The sequence below is a fragment of the Oncorhynchus clarkii genome, chromosome 12 (genome assembly GCF_045791955.1).
Source record: "Oncorhynchus clarkii lewisi isolate Uvic-CL-2024 chromosome 12, UVic_Ocla_1.0, whole genome shotgun sequence".
In the NCBI taxonomy this organism is placed as follows: Eukaryota; Metazoa; Chordata; class Actinopteri; order Salmoniformes; family Salmonidae; genus Oncorhynchus; species Oncorhynchus clarkii.
Window position 1 is genome coordinate 21,644,303 of NC_092158.1, and position 22,942 is coordinate 21,667,244.

General features: G+C 43.8%; 1 protein-coding gene across 6 annotated transcripts in view; it reads right to left on the reverse strand.

The window, feature by feature from the left end:
- Window positions 1-22,942, reverse strand: part of LOC139422873 (PDZ and LIM domain protein 5-like) — a 119,227-nt gene that overhangs the window by 37,586 nt on the left and 58,699 nt on the right. For all 6 annotated transcript variants that reach the window (XM_071174308.1, XM_071174305.1, XM_071174307.1 and 3 more), the window contains exon 3: window positions 16,371-16,522. In XM_071174308.1, the coding sequence (XP_071030409.1) occupies window positions 16,371-16,522 (152 nt within the window). The remainder of the gene's footprint in view (window positions 1-16,370; window positions 16,523-22,942) is intronic.

The window sequence follows — 22,942 nt, forward strand, 5'->3', positions numbered from 1 at the left end:
TCCCTGCTCACATAGAGAGCCTCATTCAGCCTGCCTGCATCCCTGTTCCACTCGCATAAACACAATTTAGTCCAGGAATCCACCTCTCAATGTATTCCACCCAATGTAATCAGGATGCTTCGTCTCATTTGATTCCAGCCAGAGGTTTAAGTCATATTAAATAGTACCTTAACGGTCACAATGATTTGGTATGTTGACGGTTAATGAGCATAAAAAATACTATTTCGAAGAGGAAAGCCGTTCAGCTTCTGTGACTCCCTCAGCTCATCAAGGTCACATTAGCTTAATCATAAGGGTGTGATTCAAACGACACGTTGTTTACATACTACTAAAGCTAATGTAGTTTAGTATGGTGCTTTATTTTTCACAGGCTGAGAAAGAGATAGGAAGACAACGAGGTCTGTGAATTAATAGGCTGGTAGGAAACTGGAACACACACACTCCTGCAGGATAAGGAGATTGGAAGACAACGAGGTCTGTGAATGAATAGGCTGGTAGGAAACTGGAACACACACACTCCTGCAGGATAAGGAGATTGGAAGACAACGAGGTCTGTGAATGAATAGGCTGGTAGGAAACTGGAACACACACACACTCCTGCAGGATAAGGAGATTGGAAGACAACGAGGTCTGTGAATTAATAGGCTGGTAGGAAACTGGAACACACACACACTCCTGCAGGATAAGGAGATAGGAAGACAACGAGGTCTGTGAATGAATAGGCTGGTAGGAAACTGGAACACACACACACTCCTGCAGGATAAGGAGATTGGAAGACAACGAGGTCTGTGAATGAATAGGCTGGTAGGAAACTGGAACACACACACACTCCTGCAGGATAAGGAGATTGGAAGACAACGAGGTCTGTGAATGAATAGGCTGGTAGGAAACTGGAACACACACACACTCCTGAAGGATAAGGAGATTGGAAGAACGAGCCTGAGGGCAAAGTAGACGCATTCACCCCTTGTCAGTCTTTCTGTCTGTCTGAGCCAAGAGCAACAGTCTGGCACATGGCTTCTGACTGAGTGATGGAGAGACTGCTAATACAAGGCCCAGCTCTCTCAGCACCAGGACACAATGTGACCTCTCACACACACACACACACACACTACAACTGTGTGTACCGCACTTAGCTAGATATACAGATGAGAATGACATTATGACATTTTAAGGACACGAACTGCCTAACATCACAACTGGATCCTGACCTTCCTGACGGGACGCCCCCATGTGGTGAGGGTAGGCAACAACACATCAGCCACTGACCCTCACCACTGGGCCCCTCAGGGGTGCGTGCTTAGTCCCCTCCTGTACTCTCTGTTCACCCACGACTGCATTGCCACGCACGACTCCGACACCATCATTAAGGTTGCTGACGACACAACGTTGGTAGGCCTGATCACCGACAACGATGAGACGGCCTATTTGGAGGTCAGAGACCTGGCAGTGTGGTCAACGTCAGCAAGACAAAGGAGCTGATCGTGGACTACAGGAAACGGAGGGCCAAGCACGCCCCCATTCACATCAACGAGGCTAAAGTGGAGCCGGTCGAGAGCTTCAAATTCCTCGGTATCCATATCACTAAGGATCTATCATGGTCCAAATACACCAACACAGTCGTGAAGAGGGCACGAACACGCCTCTTCGACCTCAGGAGTCTGAAAAGATTTGGCATGGGCCCTCGGATCCTCAAAAGTTCTACAACTGCACTATTGAGAGTAGGAGAGAAAGGTGGCAAGAGATGGAGAGAGAGAGAGAGCGAGGGAGAGAGATGGAGAGACAGAGACACAGAGACACAGAGAGAGAAATAGAGTGATCCACTCTAGGTACAGTGAAGAGAGCTCTAATCTTATGGAAAGAGAGCTCTAATCTTATGGAAAGAGAGCTCTAATCTTATGGAAAGAGAGGAGAGGTGAGGATAGAGGGTTTATTTTTGGTGTGAAAGCTTGTTTCCATTGTCAGTCTCACTCACATGATGTGTGTGTGTAATGATTAGTCCCCAGTCCTCTCAGCAGCATGCATGTGTCAAGGAGGGGTGAGGGGACATTAACAGCCAGGGAATTACGTCATAAGCATGAGGAGAAGACCCTAAGTCCCATCACACATGAAATAATCATTATTTTTTTGTATTTTTTATGATTATTTGTGTACTGTTTGGCATTTCACTGCATTGTTAGGAGCTAGTAACATTTCACTGCATTGTTAGGAGCTAGTAACATTTCACTGCATTGTTAGGAGCTAGTAACATTTCACTGCATTGTTAGGAGCTAGTAACATTGCACTGCATTGTTAGGAGCTAGTAACATTTCACTGCATTGTTAGGAGCTAGTAACATTTCACTGCATTGTTAGGAACTAGTAACATTTCACTGCATTGTTAGGAGCTAGTAACATTTCACTGCATTGTTAGGAGCTAGTAACATTTCACTGCATTGTTAGGAGCTAGTAACATTTCACTGCATTGTTAGGAGCTAGTAACATTTCACTGCATTGTTAGGAGCTAGTAACATTTCACTGCATTGTTAGGAGCTAGTAACATTTCACTGCATTGTTAGGAACTAGTAACATTTCACTGCATTGTTAGGAACTAGTAACATTTCACTGCATTGTTAGGAACTAGTAACATTTCACTGCATTGTTAGGAACTAGTAACATTTCACTGCATTGTTAGGAACTAGTAACATTTCACTGCATTGTTAGGAGCTAGTAACATTTCACTGCATTGTTAGGAACTAGAAACATTTCACTGCATTGTTAGGAACTAGTAACATTTCACTGCATTGTTAGGAACTAGTAACATTTCACTGCATTGTTAGGAACTAGTAACATTTCACTGCATTGTTAGGAACTAGTAACATTTCACTGCATTGTTAGGAGCTAGTAACATTTCTCTGCATTGTTGGGAGCTAGTAACATTTCACTGCATTGTTAGGAGCTAGTAACATTTCACTGCATTGTTAGGAGCTAGTAACATTTCACTGCATTGTTAGGAGCTAGTAACATTTCACTGCATTGTTAGGAGCTAGTAACATTTCACTGCATTGTTAGGAACTAGTAACATTTCACTGCATTGTTAGGAACTAGTAACATTTCACTGCATTGTTAGGAACTAGTAACATTTCACTGCATTGTTAGGAACTAGTAACATTTCACTGCATTGTTAGGAACTAGTAACATTTCACTGCACCCGCTATAACAACTGCTAAACGTTGTACGCAACCAATAAACTTTGATTTGTCGTAGATGTGTTTCCTCTGTCACACACACTCTTCCTTCCACCACACACACTTAGGAAGCTGCACAAAAACATCCACACACACACACACACACACACACACACACACACACACACACACCACACACGTTACTAAAAGGTAATCTGGAACAGCTTGGCCAATCTGGGCCAGTAACTGTAATTTAATATAAGACAAACTCTCCCTTCCAGCGCATTAGAAGCAATCGCATCCATTACACAGACAACTTGGACCGCTCTGATGCAATGTGGGTCCCACAGCACAATCAGTCCGTCTACACCTGACAGTTTACAACAGAGACAGATAACTAACTACCTGTAATAAATACAACATTTCCAGGCCGAAACATAGACTTCCAGGTTAATTATCAGGAGAATAAAGATTAAGTAGCAAAAAAACAGATGGTTTCATATAATTGAATATTATTGCACAATAAGACATGCTCAATACATTATGAGGTTTATTAAGGAGTTTATAATGGTGCTCGTGCCTGAATGCTCCCAGCTGGAAACTAACAACATGAACATGATGTTATCAGAAACACTCAAAGAAGGTCAACATGACTTTTAAAGATTAAGAGGAAAAGCACGGCCACGGAAGAGAAAATCTGAAAAGTAAAAATATGGAAAATACTGTCTCTCTCAAAATGTTCTTTCTAGAAATAGACATAATTTCCTCAGTTCAAGTTAAATGAGTCTCGTTTCAGAGTGGGACCATGTCCAAAGTAGTGAACAGCCCCAGCAGACTGACCCCTCTCACCCTCTCCCTCCTCCACTCAAAATCTGGCCACGGCCAGGCATAAAAGCATGAGCTCCGTATTACATTATAATGTCCTTTCCCTCACCCCCTCACCCCTACCCCCTTCACACAGCAGCTTCAGTCTACCAAGGAAACACTGGCCGTCTGTGTCTGGTTCGGAGCTTCCTCTCTTCTCCCCCTGTCTAATAGAGCTGCTAGCTAGCGTACGGCTGACTGGCTGCTGTCTAAACAGCAGGCCTGACTATACTGTACACTGTGACAGTGGACAAGCTGTACCAGTGGAGGAGAGCAGCACAGCAGGTGGACATGTGCTCCATGACGCTGGAGGTCGCAGATGATTTACACACAAAACTGAAAGGCTGATTGGCCAGTCAAAAGGTATTCTGTACATTGAAAGAGAGGCCACAGAAACCCTATCTAACTTCATAGATGAGAGGACAAGACACAGAGGCCCTATCTAACTTCATAGATGAGAGGACAAGACAGAGGCCCTATCTAACGTCATAGATGAGAGGACAAGACACAGAGGCCCTATCTAACGTCATAGATGAGAGGACAAGACACAGAGGCCCTATCTAACTTCATAGATGAGAGGACAAGACACAGAGGCCCTATCTAACTTCATAGATGAGAGGACAAGACACAGAGGCCCTATCTAACTTCATAGATGAGAGGACAAGACACAGAGGCCCTATCTAACTTCATAGATGAGAGGACAAGACACAGAGGCCCTATCTAACTTCATAGATGAGAGGACAAGACACAGAGGTCCTATCTAACTTCATAGATGAGAGGACAAGACACAGAGGTCCTATCTAACTTTATAGATGAGAGGACAAGACACAGAGGCCTAGTCTACCTCAGTAAAGTATAAGCCAACTGACAGAGACACAAAGATTTGGGCCCATTGCTGCCGATTACTCCACTATTCGTCTCTCTCAAAAATTGTATTTCTCTTTTTTCGCATTGAACTAACATCTGAGCTAAGGGAGCACAAAAAGAGAGAAGAAAAGAGGCATGTGTGTATATGAACCAAACAGACAGCATGAAGACAGGTAAAAGACAAGCTGTGTGCTTTGATATATTTTATATGTTGAAACTGTTGGTAAATGCCATTTCCACTTGACTGTTTCTCTGTGTTGTGTTGTGAGCTACAGTGAGCTGATGAGAGAGTGAGAGGCCAGTCTGTACTGATAGGCCTGAGAGCAGACTGGGTTTGAAACTGACAGAGAAACACAGGGGTTATACACTGAAGCCTTTCAAAACGCTCCTAACACACAACACTGTCAAAACACAGCCCCAAAGCTTTAAGGTTCCAAATTGTGAAATGATTTGTGCACACTGACACATTTATTCTCTCTCCATCTCTCTCTCTCGTCCCTTTAGATAACATGAGAGGATCTGACATTTTTGTTCTTTGAGGTTTTGGATCCAGGTGCACCAGCCACATTATCAGGAGGAGCCGTGTTTTACTGCGCTGTGTTGCATATTTCCATGACAATAAATAAACATCAATTATCATAGTTTCCTCAGGCTCCCTTCCACACCCTCCTTGCAGAACTCACTGTCAGCTCTCTCTCAACCCTAGGAAGACATTTCCATATTTTTTTATTTATTTAACCTTTATTTAACTAGGCTAGTCAGTTAATTAAGAACAAATTCTTATTTACGATGACGGCCTACCAAAAGGCAAAAGGCCTCCTGCGGGGGCTGGGATTAAAAATAAAAAATGAACACAATATAAATATAGGACAAAACACACATCACAACAAGAGAGACAACACTACATAAAGAGACCTAAGACAACAACACAGCATGGTAGCAACACAACCTAACAACACCATGGTAGCAACACAACATGGTAGCAGCACAAAACATGGTACAAATATTATTGGGCACAGACAACAGCACAGAGGGCAAGAAGGTAGAGACAACAATACATCACACAAAGCAGCCACAACTGTCAGTAATAGTGTCCATGATTGAGTCTTTGAATGAAGAGATTGAGATAAAACTGTCTAGTTTGAGTGTTTGTTGCATCTCGTTCCAGTCGCTAGCTGCATCGAACTGAAAAGAGGAGCGGCCCAGGGATGTGTGTGTATTGGGGACCTTTAACAGAATGTGACTAGCAGAACTGGTGTTGTATATGGAGGATGAGGGCTGCAGTAGATATCTCAGATAGGGGAGAGTGAGGCCTAAGAGGGTTTTATAAATAAGCATCAACCAGTGGGTCTTGCGATGGGTATACAGAGATGACCAGTTTAAAGAGGAGTATAGAGTGCAGTGATGTGTCCTATAAGGAGCATTGGTGGCAAATCTGATGGCCGAATAGTAAAGATATATACAAGCGAAGCAGAATGAGATGTGTTGTAAAGTGACATGTTGTCACTACAATCAAGCACACAGTCTTGATCGGCCAGTTTGTGCTTATGAATATGTTCTCAGCTTTTAAAAACTCGGTCAGTCTTCCACAAACCGTATTTAGCCTATTGTGGGTTGTGAAATCCTTGATGTCATCAAAACAGGAAAGGGCAATGACATCAACAGTGGCATTATTGTAGACAGTAGATGTTACTGTATATTGGCACAGTACAGTTATACAGCACACATGCTACTTAACTGACAAGTAGAGTAACAGTTAAGGCAGAAAAATAACGTACGAGAAATAAGACGCAAAGCACCTGTTGTTTCATACACACAGAATGCTTCAGATATATACCATCCCCATAAGGTGTTTCAGGGGGGTGAAATCATAGACCAGTCTACCCTTCCCCCTTATCCCTATGTCATTAAACTTTCAGCCAGACCATTACTGCCAGGGCCCACCCCTGCTACTCTCTCTTTTTCTTTCACACTGAGCCAGAGTAGTGTCTGTCTGTCTGTCTGTCTGTCTGTCACATCCACCTTCAGAGTAGTGTCTGTCTGTCTGTCTGTCTGTCTGTCTGTCTGTCTGTCACATCCACCTCCAGAGTAGTGTCTGTCTGTCTGTCTGTCTGTCTGTCTGTCTGTCTGTCACATCCACCTTCAGAGTAGTGTCTGTCTGTCTGTCTGTCTGTCTGTCACATCCACCTCCAGAGAAGTGTCTGTCTGTCTGTCTGTCTGTCTGTCTGTCACATCCACCTTCAGAGTAGTGTCTGTCTGTCTGTCTGTCTGTCTGTCTGTCTGTCTGTCTGATCCACCTTCAGAGTAGTGTCTGTCTGTCTGTCTGTCTGTCTGTCTGTCTGTCACATCCACCTCCAGAGTAGTGTCAGTCTGTCTGTCACATCCACCTCCAGAGTAGTGTCAGTCTGTCTGTCACATCCACCTCCAGAGTAGTGTCAGTCTGTCTGTCACATCCACCTCCAGAGTAGTGTCAGTCTGTCTGTCACATCCACCTCCAGAGTAGTGTCAGTCTGTCTGTCACATCCACCTCCAGAGTAGTGTCAGTCTGTCTGTCACATCCACCTCCAGAGTAGTGTCAGTCTGTCTGTCACATCCACCTCCAGAGTAGTGTCTGTCTGTCCATCACATCCACCTCCAGGTTTCTCCTTCTCTTTCCCTCCCCATCCCTCCCTCTCTTTCTAATGCTGAGAGATTGCAATAACAATCCCTCTCACTAATTCCCTCAATTCAATTCAATTCAATTCAATTTGCTTTATTGGCATGACGTAACATTGTACATATTGCCAAAGCTTATTTTGGATATTTACAATATAAAAATAAATAAAAATGAGAATCAAAATTGTCAACAGGACAACAGTAACAACAATATCCAAGGGTCAAAATAACCATACATTGAACAATAACAATAAGCATAAGGTAGAGTACATGTGCAGATTGATTGGTCTGTCAGACACTGTCCCTCAACTTATGGCAGGCAGCAATGAAGTGCGCTGCCAACCCAGAGCTCTCTGCTTCTCCCCCAACAGGACGGGTAGCCTATCCTCATCAGAGAGGTCTTTGAAACCTTGGACAAGGGTTTCAAATTTGGGGAAATGACACTCTCTAATTGTTTTATATTTTTGACATTTTGTCAGGAAATGCAGCTCCGTCTCAGGTTCTGCTGTTGTGCAGTGGTTGCACAGCCTTTCCTCTACAGGGAGCCAGGTTTTCCTGTGTCTACCCTTCTCAATGGCAAGGCTGTGCTCACTGAGCCTGTACTTTGTCAAGGTTTTCTAATGTTTTGATCAGTAACCATGGTCAAATATTTAGCCATGGTGTACTGTCAATTTAGGAACAGATAGCACTGAATTTTGCTTTGTGCTTGTGTTTCCCAATAAGCAATATAGTTTTGTTTTGACTTTTTTTGTTACCTCTCCCTCTCCCTCTCTCTCAATCTGTGGCAATAAATAAACATCAATTATCATAGTTTCCTCAGGCTCCTTTCCACACCCTCCTTGCAGAACTCATTGTGTTAGTTCTCTCTCTCAACCCTGGGAAGACATTTCCATACAAGCGAAGCAGACAGAGGTGTGTTGTAAAGTGACTGGTTGTCATTACGATCATAGCACACATTAGGCATGATCGACCAGTTTGTGCTTATGAATATGTTCTCTTTTTTTAACAGCCCAAGCCTGGATGGGAAACCTGTTTTTCTTTTCTGAGGAATTTCTGAGAGAGAGGGTCACCGCAACTTGAGCAGAAACCCACTAATCGGGTGGTCTCCAAGTGTAACCAGTCAATCTAAGAAGAAAATCATGCATAATCTCACTGTAGCTTACTTTGAGATACCCTCACAGTCGAACTAGAGCTAGGTCTGTACATGCTCTCCATCACTCTGCTGATACGTGGAAATACTGTCTCTCCAACCCTCGAACCATGGACATGAACTGCTAACACGAGACAAGAGATTAAAGCGTTCTTGGATACCCAGTTGCTATCACCTCGTAAAGTCTGCTAATCAAAGTGGCATGCTAGCCTAGCTCCTAGCCTCCCTAGTTAGGGTTAGCGTGTGCTGCTCTGTGGCTCAGGGGGTGTGGGGAGGCTGGTAAGCAGCTGAAGTGACAAAGGGGAGGCGTTGAGTGATGGAAAGAATACATCTGGCAGAGGATAACTGATGGATATAAAGTGGTGGTTTCTCCAGCATGGGATGAACACAGCAGTGTGGATGATACTGGTTTCTCTTTCAGAAGAAAAAGGAGCTAACCTCTATGTCCTCACCCAAACTAGCCTTTATCATCCAGTCAGATCTGAGCTGCCTGAAATAGATAATAAGATGATAGTTGGAGCTGTATAATTAGATTTCAGTGCAGCCTTTGATGTTATTGATCATTATGCGTTATTGAAAAAACTCACTTGATATGGCTTCACATCACCTGCCAACAGACGGTTGGAGAGTTATTTATCAAATAGAACTCAAAAGTTTCTCTAACAACAGATATGTACAGTGCGGTATCCATCAGGGCAGTTGCCTTGGGACGTTACTCTTCTCTATTTTTACTAATTATTTGCCACTATTCTTTCAAGAAGACTCGAGGCTGTAATCGCTGCCAAAGGTACTTCAACAAAGTACTGAGTAAAGGGTCTGAACACTAATGTAAATGTTATATTTTTTTTATTTTGAATACATTTGCTAAAATGTCTATAAACCTGGCTTTGCTTTGTCATTATGGGGTATTGTGTGTAGATTGATGAGGGGAAAAAACAATTGAATACATTTTAGAATAACTGTAACTTAACAAAATGTGGAAAAAGTGAAGGGGTCTGAATACTTTCCGAATGCACTGTATTTGTACGCTTTGTATGGACCCCAAGAAGAGTAACTGCTGCATGTACAGTAGCTAATGGGGATCCTAATTAACTAAACTAAGCCTCTTTCATCAATGGTAGAACAACACATTGCATGACAAAGAAAGAACTTCAAACCCAATAATCTGTCTCCTCGCTATAACATGTTTTCCTAAAGTAGACTCATTCATAGAGCCCTGAACCATAAATGTATTCTGTAATCCTCACTATAACATGTTTTCCTAAAGTAGACTCATTCATAGAGCCCTGAACCATAAATGTATTCAGCTCACAGAATATCAAACATGACTGTATGAGATGACAGTATGTCACCATGTGATGTCACATGCTGGCCTGGTTTGACTCAAAGTAATTCATCCTAGGGCACCGTCGCTGTTATGTTGTCAAAACTACAACCAATCAATACAACTCTTGACACATCAGTCAACAGTATAAAAATGATAAATCACACAGGTATGTGTAAAAAGTTGTGTTGACAGATCTAGAACTGGGACCTAGAACTGGAGCCTAGAACTGGACCCTAGAACTGGAACCTAGAACTGGACCCAGTTCCGTTCACTAAGACTGACATTACAAACAGAGCGAAGCACTTAGGAAATGCAAGGGGTGCCTTCCAAATTGTAAACAACCTAAAAGTGAGTAACTGTAAACCTATCCTCCTGAACCAATCCTCTGGCACCATTCTCAGCTGAGTTTGTAAGCAAAGGCAGTCCATCCAATATTAAGAAAATATGGTCAGGAAGGGAATGCGGTCAGAAATGATTATTTTCACATTGCTGAATTGACAAGAAAATGTACAGATGGTGGTTTTGGCGACAGGTGGGAGGAGAATGAAGAGGGTCAGGGAGAGATGGAATTATGGGTGATTTGTTTCACACTGCCATAGAGAGCACATATTGTACCATGATAATGTCACGCCCTGACCTTAGAGAGCTTTTTATGTCTCTATTTTGGTTTGGTCACGGTGTGATTTGGGTGGGCATTCTATGTTCATTTTTCTATGTTTTGTATTTCTTTGTTTTGGCCGGGTTTGGTTCTCAATCAGGGACAGCTGTCTATCGTTGTCTCTGATTGGGAACCATACTTAGGTAGACTTTTCTCAAATGTGTTTTGTGGGTAGTTGTTTTCTGTTTTGTGTCTGCACCAGACAGAACTGGTTCACTTTGTTATTTTTGTTCTAGTGTTCAGATTTTAATTAACATCATGAACACGTGCTGCGCTTTGGTCCTCATCCTTCAACAGTTGTTACAGATTAGGTATTTTATTAGGATCCCCATTAGCTGTTGCAAAATCAGCAGCTACTCTTCCTGGGGTCCACACAAAACATGAAACATAATACAGAATGACATAATACAGAACATCATTAGACAAGAACAGCTCAAGGACAGAACTACATACATTTAAAAAAAGGCACACGTAGCATACATATCAATGCATCCACACAAACTATCTAGGTCAAATAGAGGAGAGGCGTTGTGCCACGAGGTGTTGCTTTATCTGTTTTATTAAACCAGGTTTACTGTTTGTTTCAGCAATATGAGATGGAAGGAAGTTCCATGCAATAAGGGCTCTATATAATAGTGTACGCTTTCTTGAATTTGTTCTGGATTTGGGGGCTATGAAAAGACCCCAGCTAGCATGTCTGGTGGGATAAGTGTGTGTGTCAGAGCTGTGTGTAAATTGACTGCAAACAATTTAGGATTTTCCACACATGAATGTTTCTTATAAAAAGAAGAAGTGATGCAGTCAGTCTCTCCTCCACTCTTAGCTAAGAGAGACTGGCATGTATAGTATTTATATCAGCCCTCTGATTACAATTAAGAGCAAAAAGTGATGCTCTGTTCTGGGCCAGCTGCAGCTCAACTTGGTCTTTCCTTACAGCACTGGACCACACGACTGGACAATAATCAAACAAACATTGGTGACAGCACCACCACTTGAACTGCCTTACTGTCTACAGTATCTAAATAAGGAAAACAGAAACCTGGCTCCCTTTACTTTCCACCACTTTACCAGTAATGATGTATTCCCAGAACATGCTATCCCCTAAAACTTAAATTAGCCATGTACTTAGATGTATTATTTCAGATCATCAAACACATGTCTTCACCAGTACAGATATGAAGAATGAGGGTTTGCTACATCGCTGAATCCCATGTGCATCATCATCGTCTAACATGGCCTGAGTGTTTGATATTTCCTTGTTCCCTTATTACACTTGCTAGATTACAGACAGCTGTGCGATGGGGTCTATTTTCCTTTTCATTATAGTTAAAAGACTCCTTAGTGTAGCGTTGTGGTGACAGAATGAGAGGACACGTGAACCAGGCGCCGTGCTGCTCTTTCAACAACTTTTACAGCTTGGGCGGTGTCGCATGGCGGACTTGTGGAAGTGTTTCCCCTACATCTGTCATGTAGCTGTAGGACTATGATACTCACAGCTATGGAACACACTGGAACAGTGGCGTTGAGCTTTCCGCAACCAAGCAATAAGGCCTCTCCGCTCAGCAGCTTCACAGCTCTTCCTATATGGGGCGACTATACTGGTTATTTTGACTACTTTTCTTATTCAAACAGAACTGATTCTATATGACCCAAGTGAATAGTTCTGAGATGGCTAAATGAATCATCTGTAAAGATTGACTGAAGTGGTCTCTGATGTCTTTAACTTATTAAATGAAAGCCAAGCATACAAATCATTTCTTCACATTTATGGAAATTCTTTGGAGTTTCCAAAACAGAATTCCGCCCCCACCTATTAGGGACAGTGTTTTAATCACGGATTACAAGGTACCCCTTGTCTTCCTTGCAAATAGAGCCTAAGAAGTGTTTGAGCAGCACTTAATTGCTGTAACAGCTCTCCAGAGAACTTATTCAAATGTATGCAACTCTGATGTCATGTCCAGCATTCCTGTTTAATTTGAAGGTTGTGAAGCTTTCCTCACAGTTCACTTAAACCTAAGCAGAGCCATCCTAGGCAAAAGCAGGTCTGTGCTAAATGAAATGTATTGACTGTGTCACTCCTCCTCAGAATGCAGAGCTCAGTATAGTCATGTTCTGGGTGGATGACTGTGGTTACAGTTATAACAGAGATAAAGTATCACAGAGGGACCTCTCTCTCCTCCACCTCGATACTCATGTTCAACATCAACCTGGGAATGGATTGGGTTTGACAACAGACAGACGTCTGGTCTGATGAGTTCTGCACATTTCCATTCAAAACTGCTGAACAGCATTTGCCATGGTTCAGATCCTCCACTGTCCTGTACACTACTTCAATACAATGCCATTTCAAGGCTTTTTCACACCCATGGGCGTTAATGAGTAACTAAATAAGAGGTAGTCTTTTAATTTGATGTAAACATCTTGACTGGACCCATATTGACTGGGGGTTAAAGGTCAGGGTCTCATTGGGTGTCCCTGAGGAGGACAAACTGCTTCTAACGCCTTTAACCTTGGTGAGATGAATTTCCCTACTTGTCCCTGAGACAGAGGGGGTTTTCCTTCTCCCGCTCTAGTGTCTTTATGACCATCCAGGGCCACTGTATTGTGTTTCTGACCAAACCTTTTCCCAACTGTGTCTGTAGTATTTCACACACTGCATCAAATTATACTGTGCTTGACGAGACACACATACAAAGAGATATATAACATGCAAACTAAACAAGTCAGAGTGATAAATCTCAACAGCGTCATCATTCATAACGTCCCTGCATTCCTGAGAAGGCCCCAGGGACAATGACAGGGCAGTTATGTATAGCATAAACAGAGCAGGCCAAACTCAGAGACAGTTTAAAGTACTACCAGGTTCATCGGCTCTCAACCATGAAAAATATACTTGTTTATTTATTCGGAGCATAGAGAAATAAACTTTTCTGACAAGGCAATGACTCGTAACTGCTAAATGTAAGTGGTGTTTCATTTGGGTAATGGTCCAGGAGGAAATCTGTTTTTCCATAAGGCATTCACGTAATCCTTTTATATTTCCCTGAAGTGTGCCTTAAATACAGAGTTTCAGACAGAATCAACCAAGTCACATGCAAACTATGTGATCCTTAAAAAGACACACTAGAGCACTTCTGTCATGACATTACGTTAACTAGCAGAGTACCCCGTACAGTAGAACCCACAGGAAGGAGTCATACAGCAGTCTGTAGCAGCACTTCTGTCGTTGCATTACGTTAACTAGCAGAGTACCCCGTACAGTAGAACCCACAGGAAGGAGTCATACAGCAGTCTGTAGCAGCACTTCTGTCGTTGCATTACGTTAACTAGCAGAGTACCCCGTACAGTAGAACCCACAGGAAGGAGTCATACAGCAGTCTGTAGCAGCACTTCTGTCGTTGCATTACGTTAACTAGCAGAGTACCCCGTACAGTAGAACCCACAGGAAGGAGTCATACAGCAGTCTGTAGCAGCACTTCTGTCGTTGCATTACGTTAACTAGCAGAGTACCCCGTACAGTAGAACCCACAGGAAGGAGTCATACAGCAGTCTGTAGCAGCACTTCTGTCGTTGCATTACGTTAACTAGCAGAGTACCCCGTACAGTAGAACCCACAGGAAGGAGTCATACAGCAGTCTGTAGCAGCACTCAGTTCTACTCTGTGTTGTTAAACTACTGCTGTTTGATTCATAGATTTTTATTCCCATTAACTGTTAAAGAAAATACAAATCACTAAAGGACAAGAACATTACTTATATCTAAACTAATTACACTACGACTAAAGAAAAATATGACTATTTTAAAAATCATAAGAAAGTGAAAATAAATCATAAAAAAATTCATAATATTAATTTCAAACATTCAAGAACAATGTGTGTGTGTGTTTGGATGTGTGTGTGTGTCTTCACAGTCCACGTTATTCCTTGAGGTGTTGTTTTATCAGTTTTCTTAAAACTGATTTTATTGTTTGCCTGAGTTACCTGAGGTGGAAGAGAATTCCATGTAGTTGTTGCTCTATGTAGTACTGTGTGTCTCCAAGCCTCTGTTCTGGACTTGGGGGCTCTGAAAAGACCCCAGATTGTGTGTCTTGTTGGGTTTTGAGCTGTATGTTAAGTGGCTGAACAGACAAGACAATAATTATTATAATGGTTGAATGGCCTAAGTAGCAGTTCATTCTTAAAAGAAACAAATTTGTTCAAAACTGTTCAACTGTTGTCTTTCACACTTTGCGTCAACTACTCACTACATTTTATGCACAGCAATGCTAGCTACCTGTATCTTATCCTTTCAGAACTAGATTCATTCTCTGATCCTTTGGGTGGACAACATGTCAATTCATGCTGCAAGAGCTCTGATAGGTTGGAGGACATCCTCCAGAAGGAGTCATAATTACTGTATAAGTCTATGGAAGGGGGTGAGAACCACGAGCCTCCTAGGTTTTGTATTGAAGTCAATGTACCCAGAGGAGGATGGAAGCTAGCTGTCTTCCGGCTACACCATGGTGCTACCGTACAGAATGGTGTTAAGGTGTTTTAGTCAATTATTTGGTGATGTGAATATATTTAGCATAGTTTTATCTAAAAAGGAAAACATTTTAATGTTTCACTATTTTAATTTTGGTCCCTCCTTTCCTCCTCTGAGGAGCCTCCACTGTTCCTTATTTAACATGTCAGAGAGGCATGTTTGTTCTAAAAAGCATATTCCTGGACTCCTGAGTGGCGCAGCGGTCTAAGGCACTGCATCTTAGTGCTTGAGGCTTCACTACAGGCTCGGGTTTGATCCCAGGCTGTGTCACAACTGGCTTCTGGGTTAAGCGGGTGGGTGTTAAGAAGCGGTTTGGCGGGTCATGTTTCAGAAGATACATGAATCGACCTTTGCCTCTCCTGAGTCTGTTGGGGAGTTGCAGTGATGAGACAAGATCGCAATTGGATATCACGAAAAAGGATATCACGAAAAAGGATATCACGAAAAAAATACAAATAAAAAGAGGGAGACTTGGCTACGTTGACTACAGAACATGACTATGAAATGCAGTAGGGAAAGTGGGAGGGTTGAGCGGGACTATAAATTCAAAGACAGACTACTTTTCTATACTGAAAGAAGAGAAGAACATAGCTAGACTTTTGTTTCACTATTAAACTCAATTTTATTGTTTCTAATTTCATAAAGCAGCTTGTGTTTCTTAACCAGGAAGAGGGTAGCTAACTAGAATGCTGGTGGTGACGATTTAGCTACGGGGAAGCAAGAGAATCGACTGTGCAACGTGTATAATCGGAGGCGGAGCTAGAGCCGAGCCTGTCTGCCCACACTCATCACTTGCTCCTCCGCAGCTCACCAGCTGATGTAGGCTGAGTGCCGGGTGTGGCTTGTCCTTCCCACTGCTGAAGAGAACTGCGCTGTGCATCTGTGCTGCTCATACTAATTGTCCTTGTCACTAAACATTTCTCAATCTCTCCAAAAACTATTTTCCAGTACAGATTTTAGTCACAGAGATAATTTTGTCTCGTTTTAGTCAATTGAAATGAAAAACAATTTCCATTTAGTTATAGTTTTTTCTGTAAATATTTAGTCAGTCGTCAATTGCCATTGAACAATTGGTCTTTGACAAATATTTTTGTCACAATTTTTGATAAGGAAATTAACACTGGTGTGTGTGTGTATGAGTTTGTGCGCTGCCTCTTACTTCTGCAGGGTGAGGTTGAGGTTGTCAGTGCAGGCTTTGATCTTGTTCTGGGCCTCCAGGTGGTTCATGCCTTTGGTGGCGATTCCGTCGATAGACAGAACTACATCTCCCACACTCATTTTGGCTTTGGCTGCTTTGCCCCCATCGGTCAGCTGTAAAGACACACAAAATCAAACATACAGGTTGAAATAAAACTAAAATAAACATATACTGTACGCTTGCATTCATTTACTATAACACTATAAAATTACAGTAGTCCGTCACTATCCCAGGACTGGGAAATTCTATGCTATGTGGAGCATAGCTTAGTGTATTTAACCTCCATGCCCTGGAGACTCCCAGTGCCTACTGTATCAGACTCTAAAGACTGATATACAGAATATTTATCTTTTCTTTCATCTTCCTTAAAACAACTTTCTTAAACAAACATTCAGTATGCATGAATTCAGTTCAAACTGTGCATTCAACTCTATTTGTTCAGCTCTCTTACCACAGAACATCTGACAAAGGGCTAAGAAGGCCTGATCAACCCTGCAAAGCAAACCCTGTGAATAAAAAACAGGAAATGATCGTTGTGAAATTATGAAACTACGCAATAAAATATTGATTTATTATTGTATATTGGCCAAGCGGCACTGTGCTCTCTCCCTGTGGTGTCATATGTAACCTTGGTTATGTACCACAGGCCTTTTTACTCTCTTTATGATGCTGGCCACTTATCAGCTGGGCCCAAAATAGACCAAGCAAACTCTCCTGAGACACACAGTCAGACAGACAGACAGGTCCTTTACACATGCTGTGTGTACAGTCAGAGAGACAGACAGACGGACAGACAGACAGACAGACCCTCTCACATGCTGTGTGTGCAGTCAGAGAGACAGACAGACAGACAGGCCCTCTACACATGCTGTGAATACAGACAGACAGGCCCTCTACACATGATGTGTGTGCAGTCAGAGAGACAGACAGACAGGCCCTCTACACATGTTGTGAATACAGACAGACAGTTCCTTTACACATGCTGTGTGTGCAGTCAGTCAGACATACAGACAGGCCCTTTACACATGCTGTGTGTACAGTCAGAGAGACAGAAAGACAGGCCCTCTACACATGCTGTGAATACAGACAGACAGGCCCACTACACATGCTGTGTGTGCAGTCAGACAGACTGACAGACAGGCCCTCTTTGATCTGAGAAGGAGGGAAGCATGTCATATATCTGTCCGGACAGCTAATGATTTGACTATCTAGGTCCTAGGTGGCATGCATGTCTCTGACTTCTAAATCAAACAGTGGGTTGAAGTAGAACACATTCCAACACTTTTCCACTAGGGACTAATGCACTCTGTTCTTCTAACCCCCTTGGCTTTGATTTAGAAAGAAAGGTATCCCCAAGGTAAAGACAGGCCGAGGGTCATATGTTACCCATAACCTTTGATTAGAGGTGCTTATGATGAAGATGTTCCCATGAAGTTACAATCTCCTGACAAAGCTCCAGTTTACTGTAACAGCCCAAAGCATGGGTGTAACGGCCCAAAGCAGGGGTGTAACGGCCCAAAGCAGGGGTGTAACGGCCCAAAGCAGGGGTGTAACGGCCCAAAGCAGGGGTGTAACGGCCCAAAGCAGGGGTGTAACGGCCCAAAGCAGGGGTGTAACGGCCCAAAGCAGGGGTGTAACGGCCCAAAGCAGGGGTGTAACGGCCCAAAGCAGGGGTGTAACGGCCCAAAGCAGGGGTGTAACGGCCCAAAGCAGGGGTGTAACGGCCCAAAGCAGGGGTGTAACGGCCCAAAGCAGGGGTGTAACGGCCCAAAGCAGGGGTGTAACGGCCCAAAGCAGGGGTGTAACGGCCCAAAGCAGGGGTGTAACGGCCCAAAGCAGGGGTGTAACGGCCCAAAGCAGGGGTGTAACGGCCCAAAGCAGGGGTGTAACGGCCCAAAGCAGGGGTGTAACGGCCCAAAGCAGGGGTGTAACGGCCTAAAGCGGGAGGGTAACGGCCCAAAGCAGGGGTGTAACGGCCCAAAGCAGGGGTGTAACGGCCCAAAGCAGGGGTGTAACGGCCCAAAGCAGGGGTGTAACGGCCCAAAGCAGGGGTGTAACGGCCCAAAGCAGGGGTGTAACGGCCTAAAGCAGGGGTGTAACTGCCCAAAGCAGGGGTGTAACGGCCCAAAGCAGGGGTGTAACGGCCTAAAGCGGGAGGGTAACGGCCCAAAGCGGGGGTGTAACGGCCCAAAGCAGAGGTGTAACGGCCTAAAGCGGGGGGTAACGGCCTAAAGCAGGGGTGTAACGGCCCAAAGCAGAGGTGTAACGGCCTAAAGCCGGGGGTAATGGCCTAAAGCAGGGGTGTAACGGCCTAAAGCAGGGGTGTAACGGCCTAAAGCAGAGGACCGCAGATAAACTCAGCAAAAAAAGAAATGGCCCTTTTTCAGGACCCTGTCTTTCAAAGATAATTCGTAAAAATCCAAATAACTTCACAGATTTTCATTGTAAAGGGTTTAAACACTGCTTCCCATGCTTGTTCAATGAACCATTAACAATTAATGAACATGCACCTGTGGAACGGTTGTTAAGACACTAACAGCTTACAGACAGTAGGCAATTAAGGTCACAGTTATGAAAACTTAGGACACTAGAGGCCTTTCTACTGACTCTGAAAAATACCAAAAGAAAAATGCCCAGGGTCTCTGTTTATCTGCGTGAACGTGCCTTAGGCATGCTGCAAGGAGGCATGAGGACTGCAGATGTGGCCAGGGCAATAAATTGCAATGTCCGTACTGTGAAACGCCTAAGACAGCACTACAAGGAGACAGGATGGACACAGGATGGCAACAACAACTGTCCGGGAACGCACAATTTCTCCATCAGTGCTCAGATAGGCTGAAAGAGGCTGGACTGAGGGCTTGTAGCCCTTTTGTAAGGCTAGTCCTCACCAGACATCACCGGCAACAACATTGCCTATGGGTACAAACCCACCGTCGCTGGACCAGACAGGACTGGCAAAAAGTGCTCTTCACTGACGAGTCGCGGTTTTGTCTCACCAGGGGTGATGGTCGGATTCGCGTTTATCGTCGAAGGCATGAGCGTTACACCGAGGCCTGCACTCTGGAGCGGGATCGATTTGGAGGTCGAGGGTTGGTCATCATCGGACTGAGCTTGTTGTCATTGCAGGCAATCTCAACACTGTGCGTTACAGGGAAGACATCCTCTTCCCTCATGTGGTACCCTTCCTGCAGGCTCATCCTGGCATGACCCTCCAGCATGACAATGCCACCAGCCATATTGCTCGTTCTGTGCGTGATTTCCTGCAGGACAGGAATGTCTAGGACCTGTTGGATTGGAGGGTGAGAGCTAGGGCCATTCTCCCCAGAAATGTCTGGGAACTTGCAGGTACCTTGGTGGAAGAGTGGGGTAACATCTCACAGCAAGAACTGACAAATCTGGTGCAGTCCATGAGAAGGAGATGCACTGCAGTACTTAATGCAGCTGGTGGCCACACCAGATACTGACTGTTATTTTTTATTTTGACCCCCCCTTTGTTCTTGGCCGTAGTTTGCCCAACCCTGGCCTAAAGGCTAGCCATATGACTGTATTATCTAATGTATTCTATCTATGGTCAAGGTCAGACTGAGGTAGACAGTCATCTACTAGATCCCTTGATCCTCTGTGTCTGCTATGTACTGAGAAAAAATTGTGTTAAATACTACTGTTTGCTTGATCAGATCACCAGTGTGATAAGTTGTGATGTAGGGCCTGAGAAACGATGAGGAGGGATGTTGCTCTTGGAGGAAGGATGTGATTTTATCTGAGCTCCAGTAATGACTTTAGCTGACTGCCTGGTCTGTTGTGTTGTGAAGGAGAGGAGAGGAACGGCTGGGGGACATAGAAACGGGTACAGTAGATCATAGTTTCAGTCTGTGTTGTTATCTATGAAAGTACAAAGCGATAAGCACTAATCGCCTGAAGTCACCTTAGATCTATGTTCATTATGATGAGGGCCTGCGGGGAAGGTTTCAGAAGTACAGACTATTTAGAACAGGAACAGAGATTTTAAATACTTTTTGTATTTAAAATAAAATCTCAGTCATGAGATATACAGTAGCTTAAGAGTTTTAGGACTTACAGTAAATCGTAAACTATAAAAACTATAAAAAAAACAAATAATGTACATTCCTGACAAATGCAACACCTTTTCCCTTCCCTTTACTATCCATTAGACCCTAATACACAGCAAACCCACAAGAGTAAACTACCACCCGTTTGTCTGACCCAGGCGACCGGCCAGCCTGAAGCTGTATGCTGGCGCTAACACAGTAACACAGGATATGTCCTGACAGGAAGCAGCCTGATGAAACCACAACAACGGGGATGACTATCTCCCAGGTGTGGCAGGCGGCGATGACACAAGCCTGCCTGGCGTTCAGCTCGTCAATCACTCAACACTCCCCCTGTACACTCAACACCTGTGGAGATATTACACTGGACCAAACAGAGCTCAGAACCGCCTGCTCAGAACCACCTGCATCCATAAAATAACATGAGTAGCTTTATTATGCAAGGAACCTCACCTCTCACAGTTATGTTATATGGGTCTAAATTCCTGTGGTTTAGAAGGCACACCAATGCTAGACATACATTGAGTGCACAAAACATAAGGAACACCTTCCTAATATTAAGTTTCACCCCCTTTTGCTCTAAGAACAGGGCATGGACTCTACGAGGTGTTGAAAGCTTTCCACAGGGATGCTGGCCCATGTTGACTCTAATGCTTCCCACAGTTCTGTCAAGTTGGCTGGATGTCCTTTGGGTGGTGGACGATTATTGATACACACGGGAAACTGTTTAGCGTAAAAAAACAGCAGCGTTGCAATTCTTGACACAAACCGGTGTGCCTGGCACCTACTGTCTCCTCACCTTCATCTACACTGATTGTAGTGGATTTAACAGGTGACACCAATAAATCGTTCTACATGGAATGACCTGGTCAGTCTATGTCATGGAAAGAGCATAATGATTTGTACACTCAGTGTATTAAACTTCTTACGGCTAGGGGGCACTATTTTCACGTTCGGATGAAAAGTGTGCCCAAAGTAAACTGCCTGCTAATCAGGCCCGGAAGCTAGGATATGCATATAATTGGTAGATTTGGATAGGAAACACTCTATCCAATGATGTCTGTGAGTATAACAGAACTTATTTGGCATGCGAAACCCCGAGGACAAACCATCCAGAAATTTTCATTTTGGGGACACTCTCTTTTTAATGGGTTTTTTATATGGATCTAGGAACTTGCTTGCAGTTCATATCGCTTCCACTAGATGTCAACAGTCTTTAGAAATTGGTTGATGTTTTTCCTTTGAGAAATGAAGAAGTAGGGCTGTTCAGAATGAGGGTCGAGTCTATTGTACGGTTGCGACCTGAAAGTTCACTCCACTTTGTTTTCATCCGGTATTGAACACAGTTTATCCCGTCTTAAATTTAATTGATTATTTACGTTTAAAAATACCTAAAGTTGGATTAGGAAAGTTGTTGGAAATGTTTGGATCAAGTGACTACTTTGTAGTCATGTTGCGCGAGTTGGAACCAGTGTTTATCTGGATCAAACGCGCCAAATAAATGGACATCTTGGAGATATAACGACAGAATTAATCGAACAAAAGGACCATTTGTGATGTTTATGGACATATTGAGATATCAAAGCTGAGTCACTGGCTTACTGGTGCTCTTCCATGCTGTCCCTAGGAGGGGTGCGTCACTTGAGTGGGTTGAGTCACTGACGTTATCTTCCTGTCTGGGTTGGCGACCCCCTTGGGTTGTGCCGTGGCGGAGATCTTCGTGGGCTATACTCGGCCTTGTCTCAGGATGGTCATTTGGTGGTTGAAGATATCCCTCTAGTGGTGTGGGGGCTGTGCTTTGGAAAAGTGGGTGTGGTTATATCCCGCCTGTTTGGCCCTCTCCGGGGGTATCATCGGATGGGGCCACAGTATCTCCTGACCTCTCCTGTCTCAGCCTCCAGTATTTATGCTGCAGTAGTTTATGTGTCGGGGGGCTAGGGTCAGTCTGTTATATCGGGAGTACTTCTCCTGTCTTATCCGGTGTCCTGTGTGAATTTAAGTATGCTCTCTCTAATTCTCTCTTTCTCTCGGAGGACCTGAGCCCTAGGACCATGCCTCAGGACTACCTGGCATGATGACTCCTTGTTGTCCCCAGTCCACCTGGCCGTGCTGCTGCTCCAGTTTCAACTGTTCTACCTGCGGCTATGGAACCCTGACCTGTTCACCGGATGTGCTACGTGTCCCAGACCTGCTGTTTTCAACTCTCTAGAGACAGCAGGAGCGGTAGAGATACTCTTAATGATCGGCTATGAAAAGCCAACTGACATTTGCTCCTGAGGTGCTGACTTGTTGCACCCTCAACAACTACTGTGATTATTATTATTTGACCATACTGGTCATTTATGAAAATTTGAACATCTTGGCCATGTTCTGTTATAATCTCCACCTGGCACAGCCAGAAGAGGACTGGCCACCCTTCATAGCCTGGTTCCTCTCTAGGTTTCTTCCTAGGTTTTGGCCTTT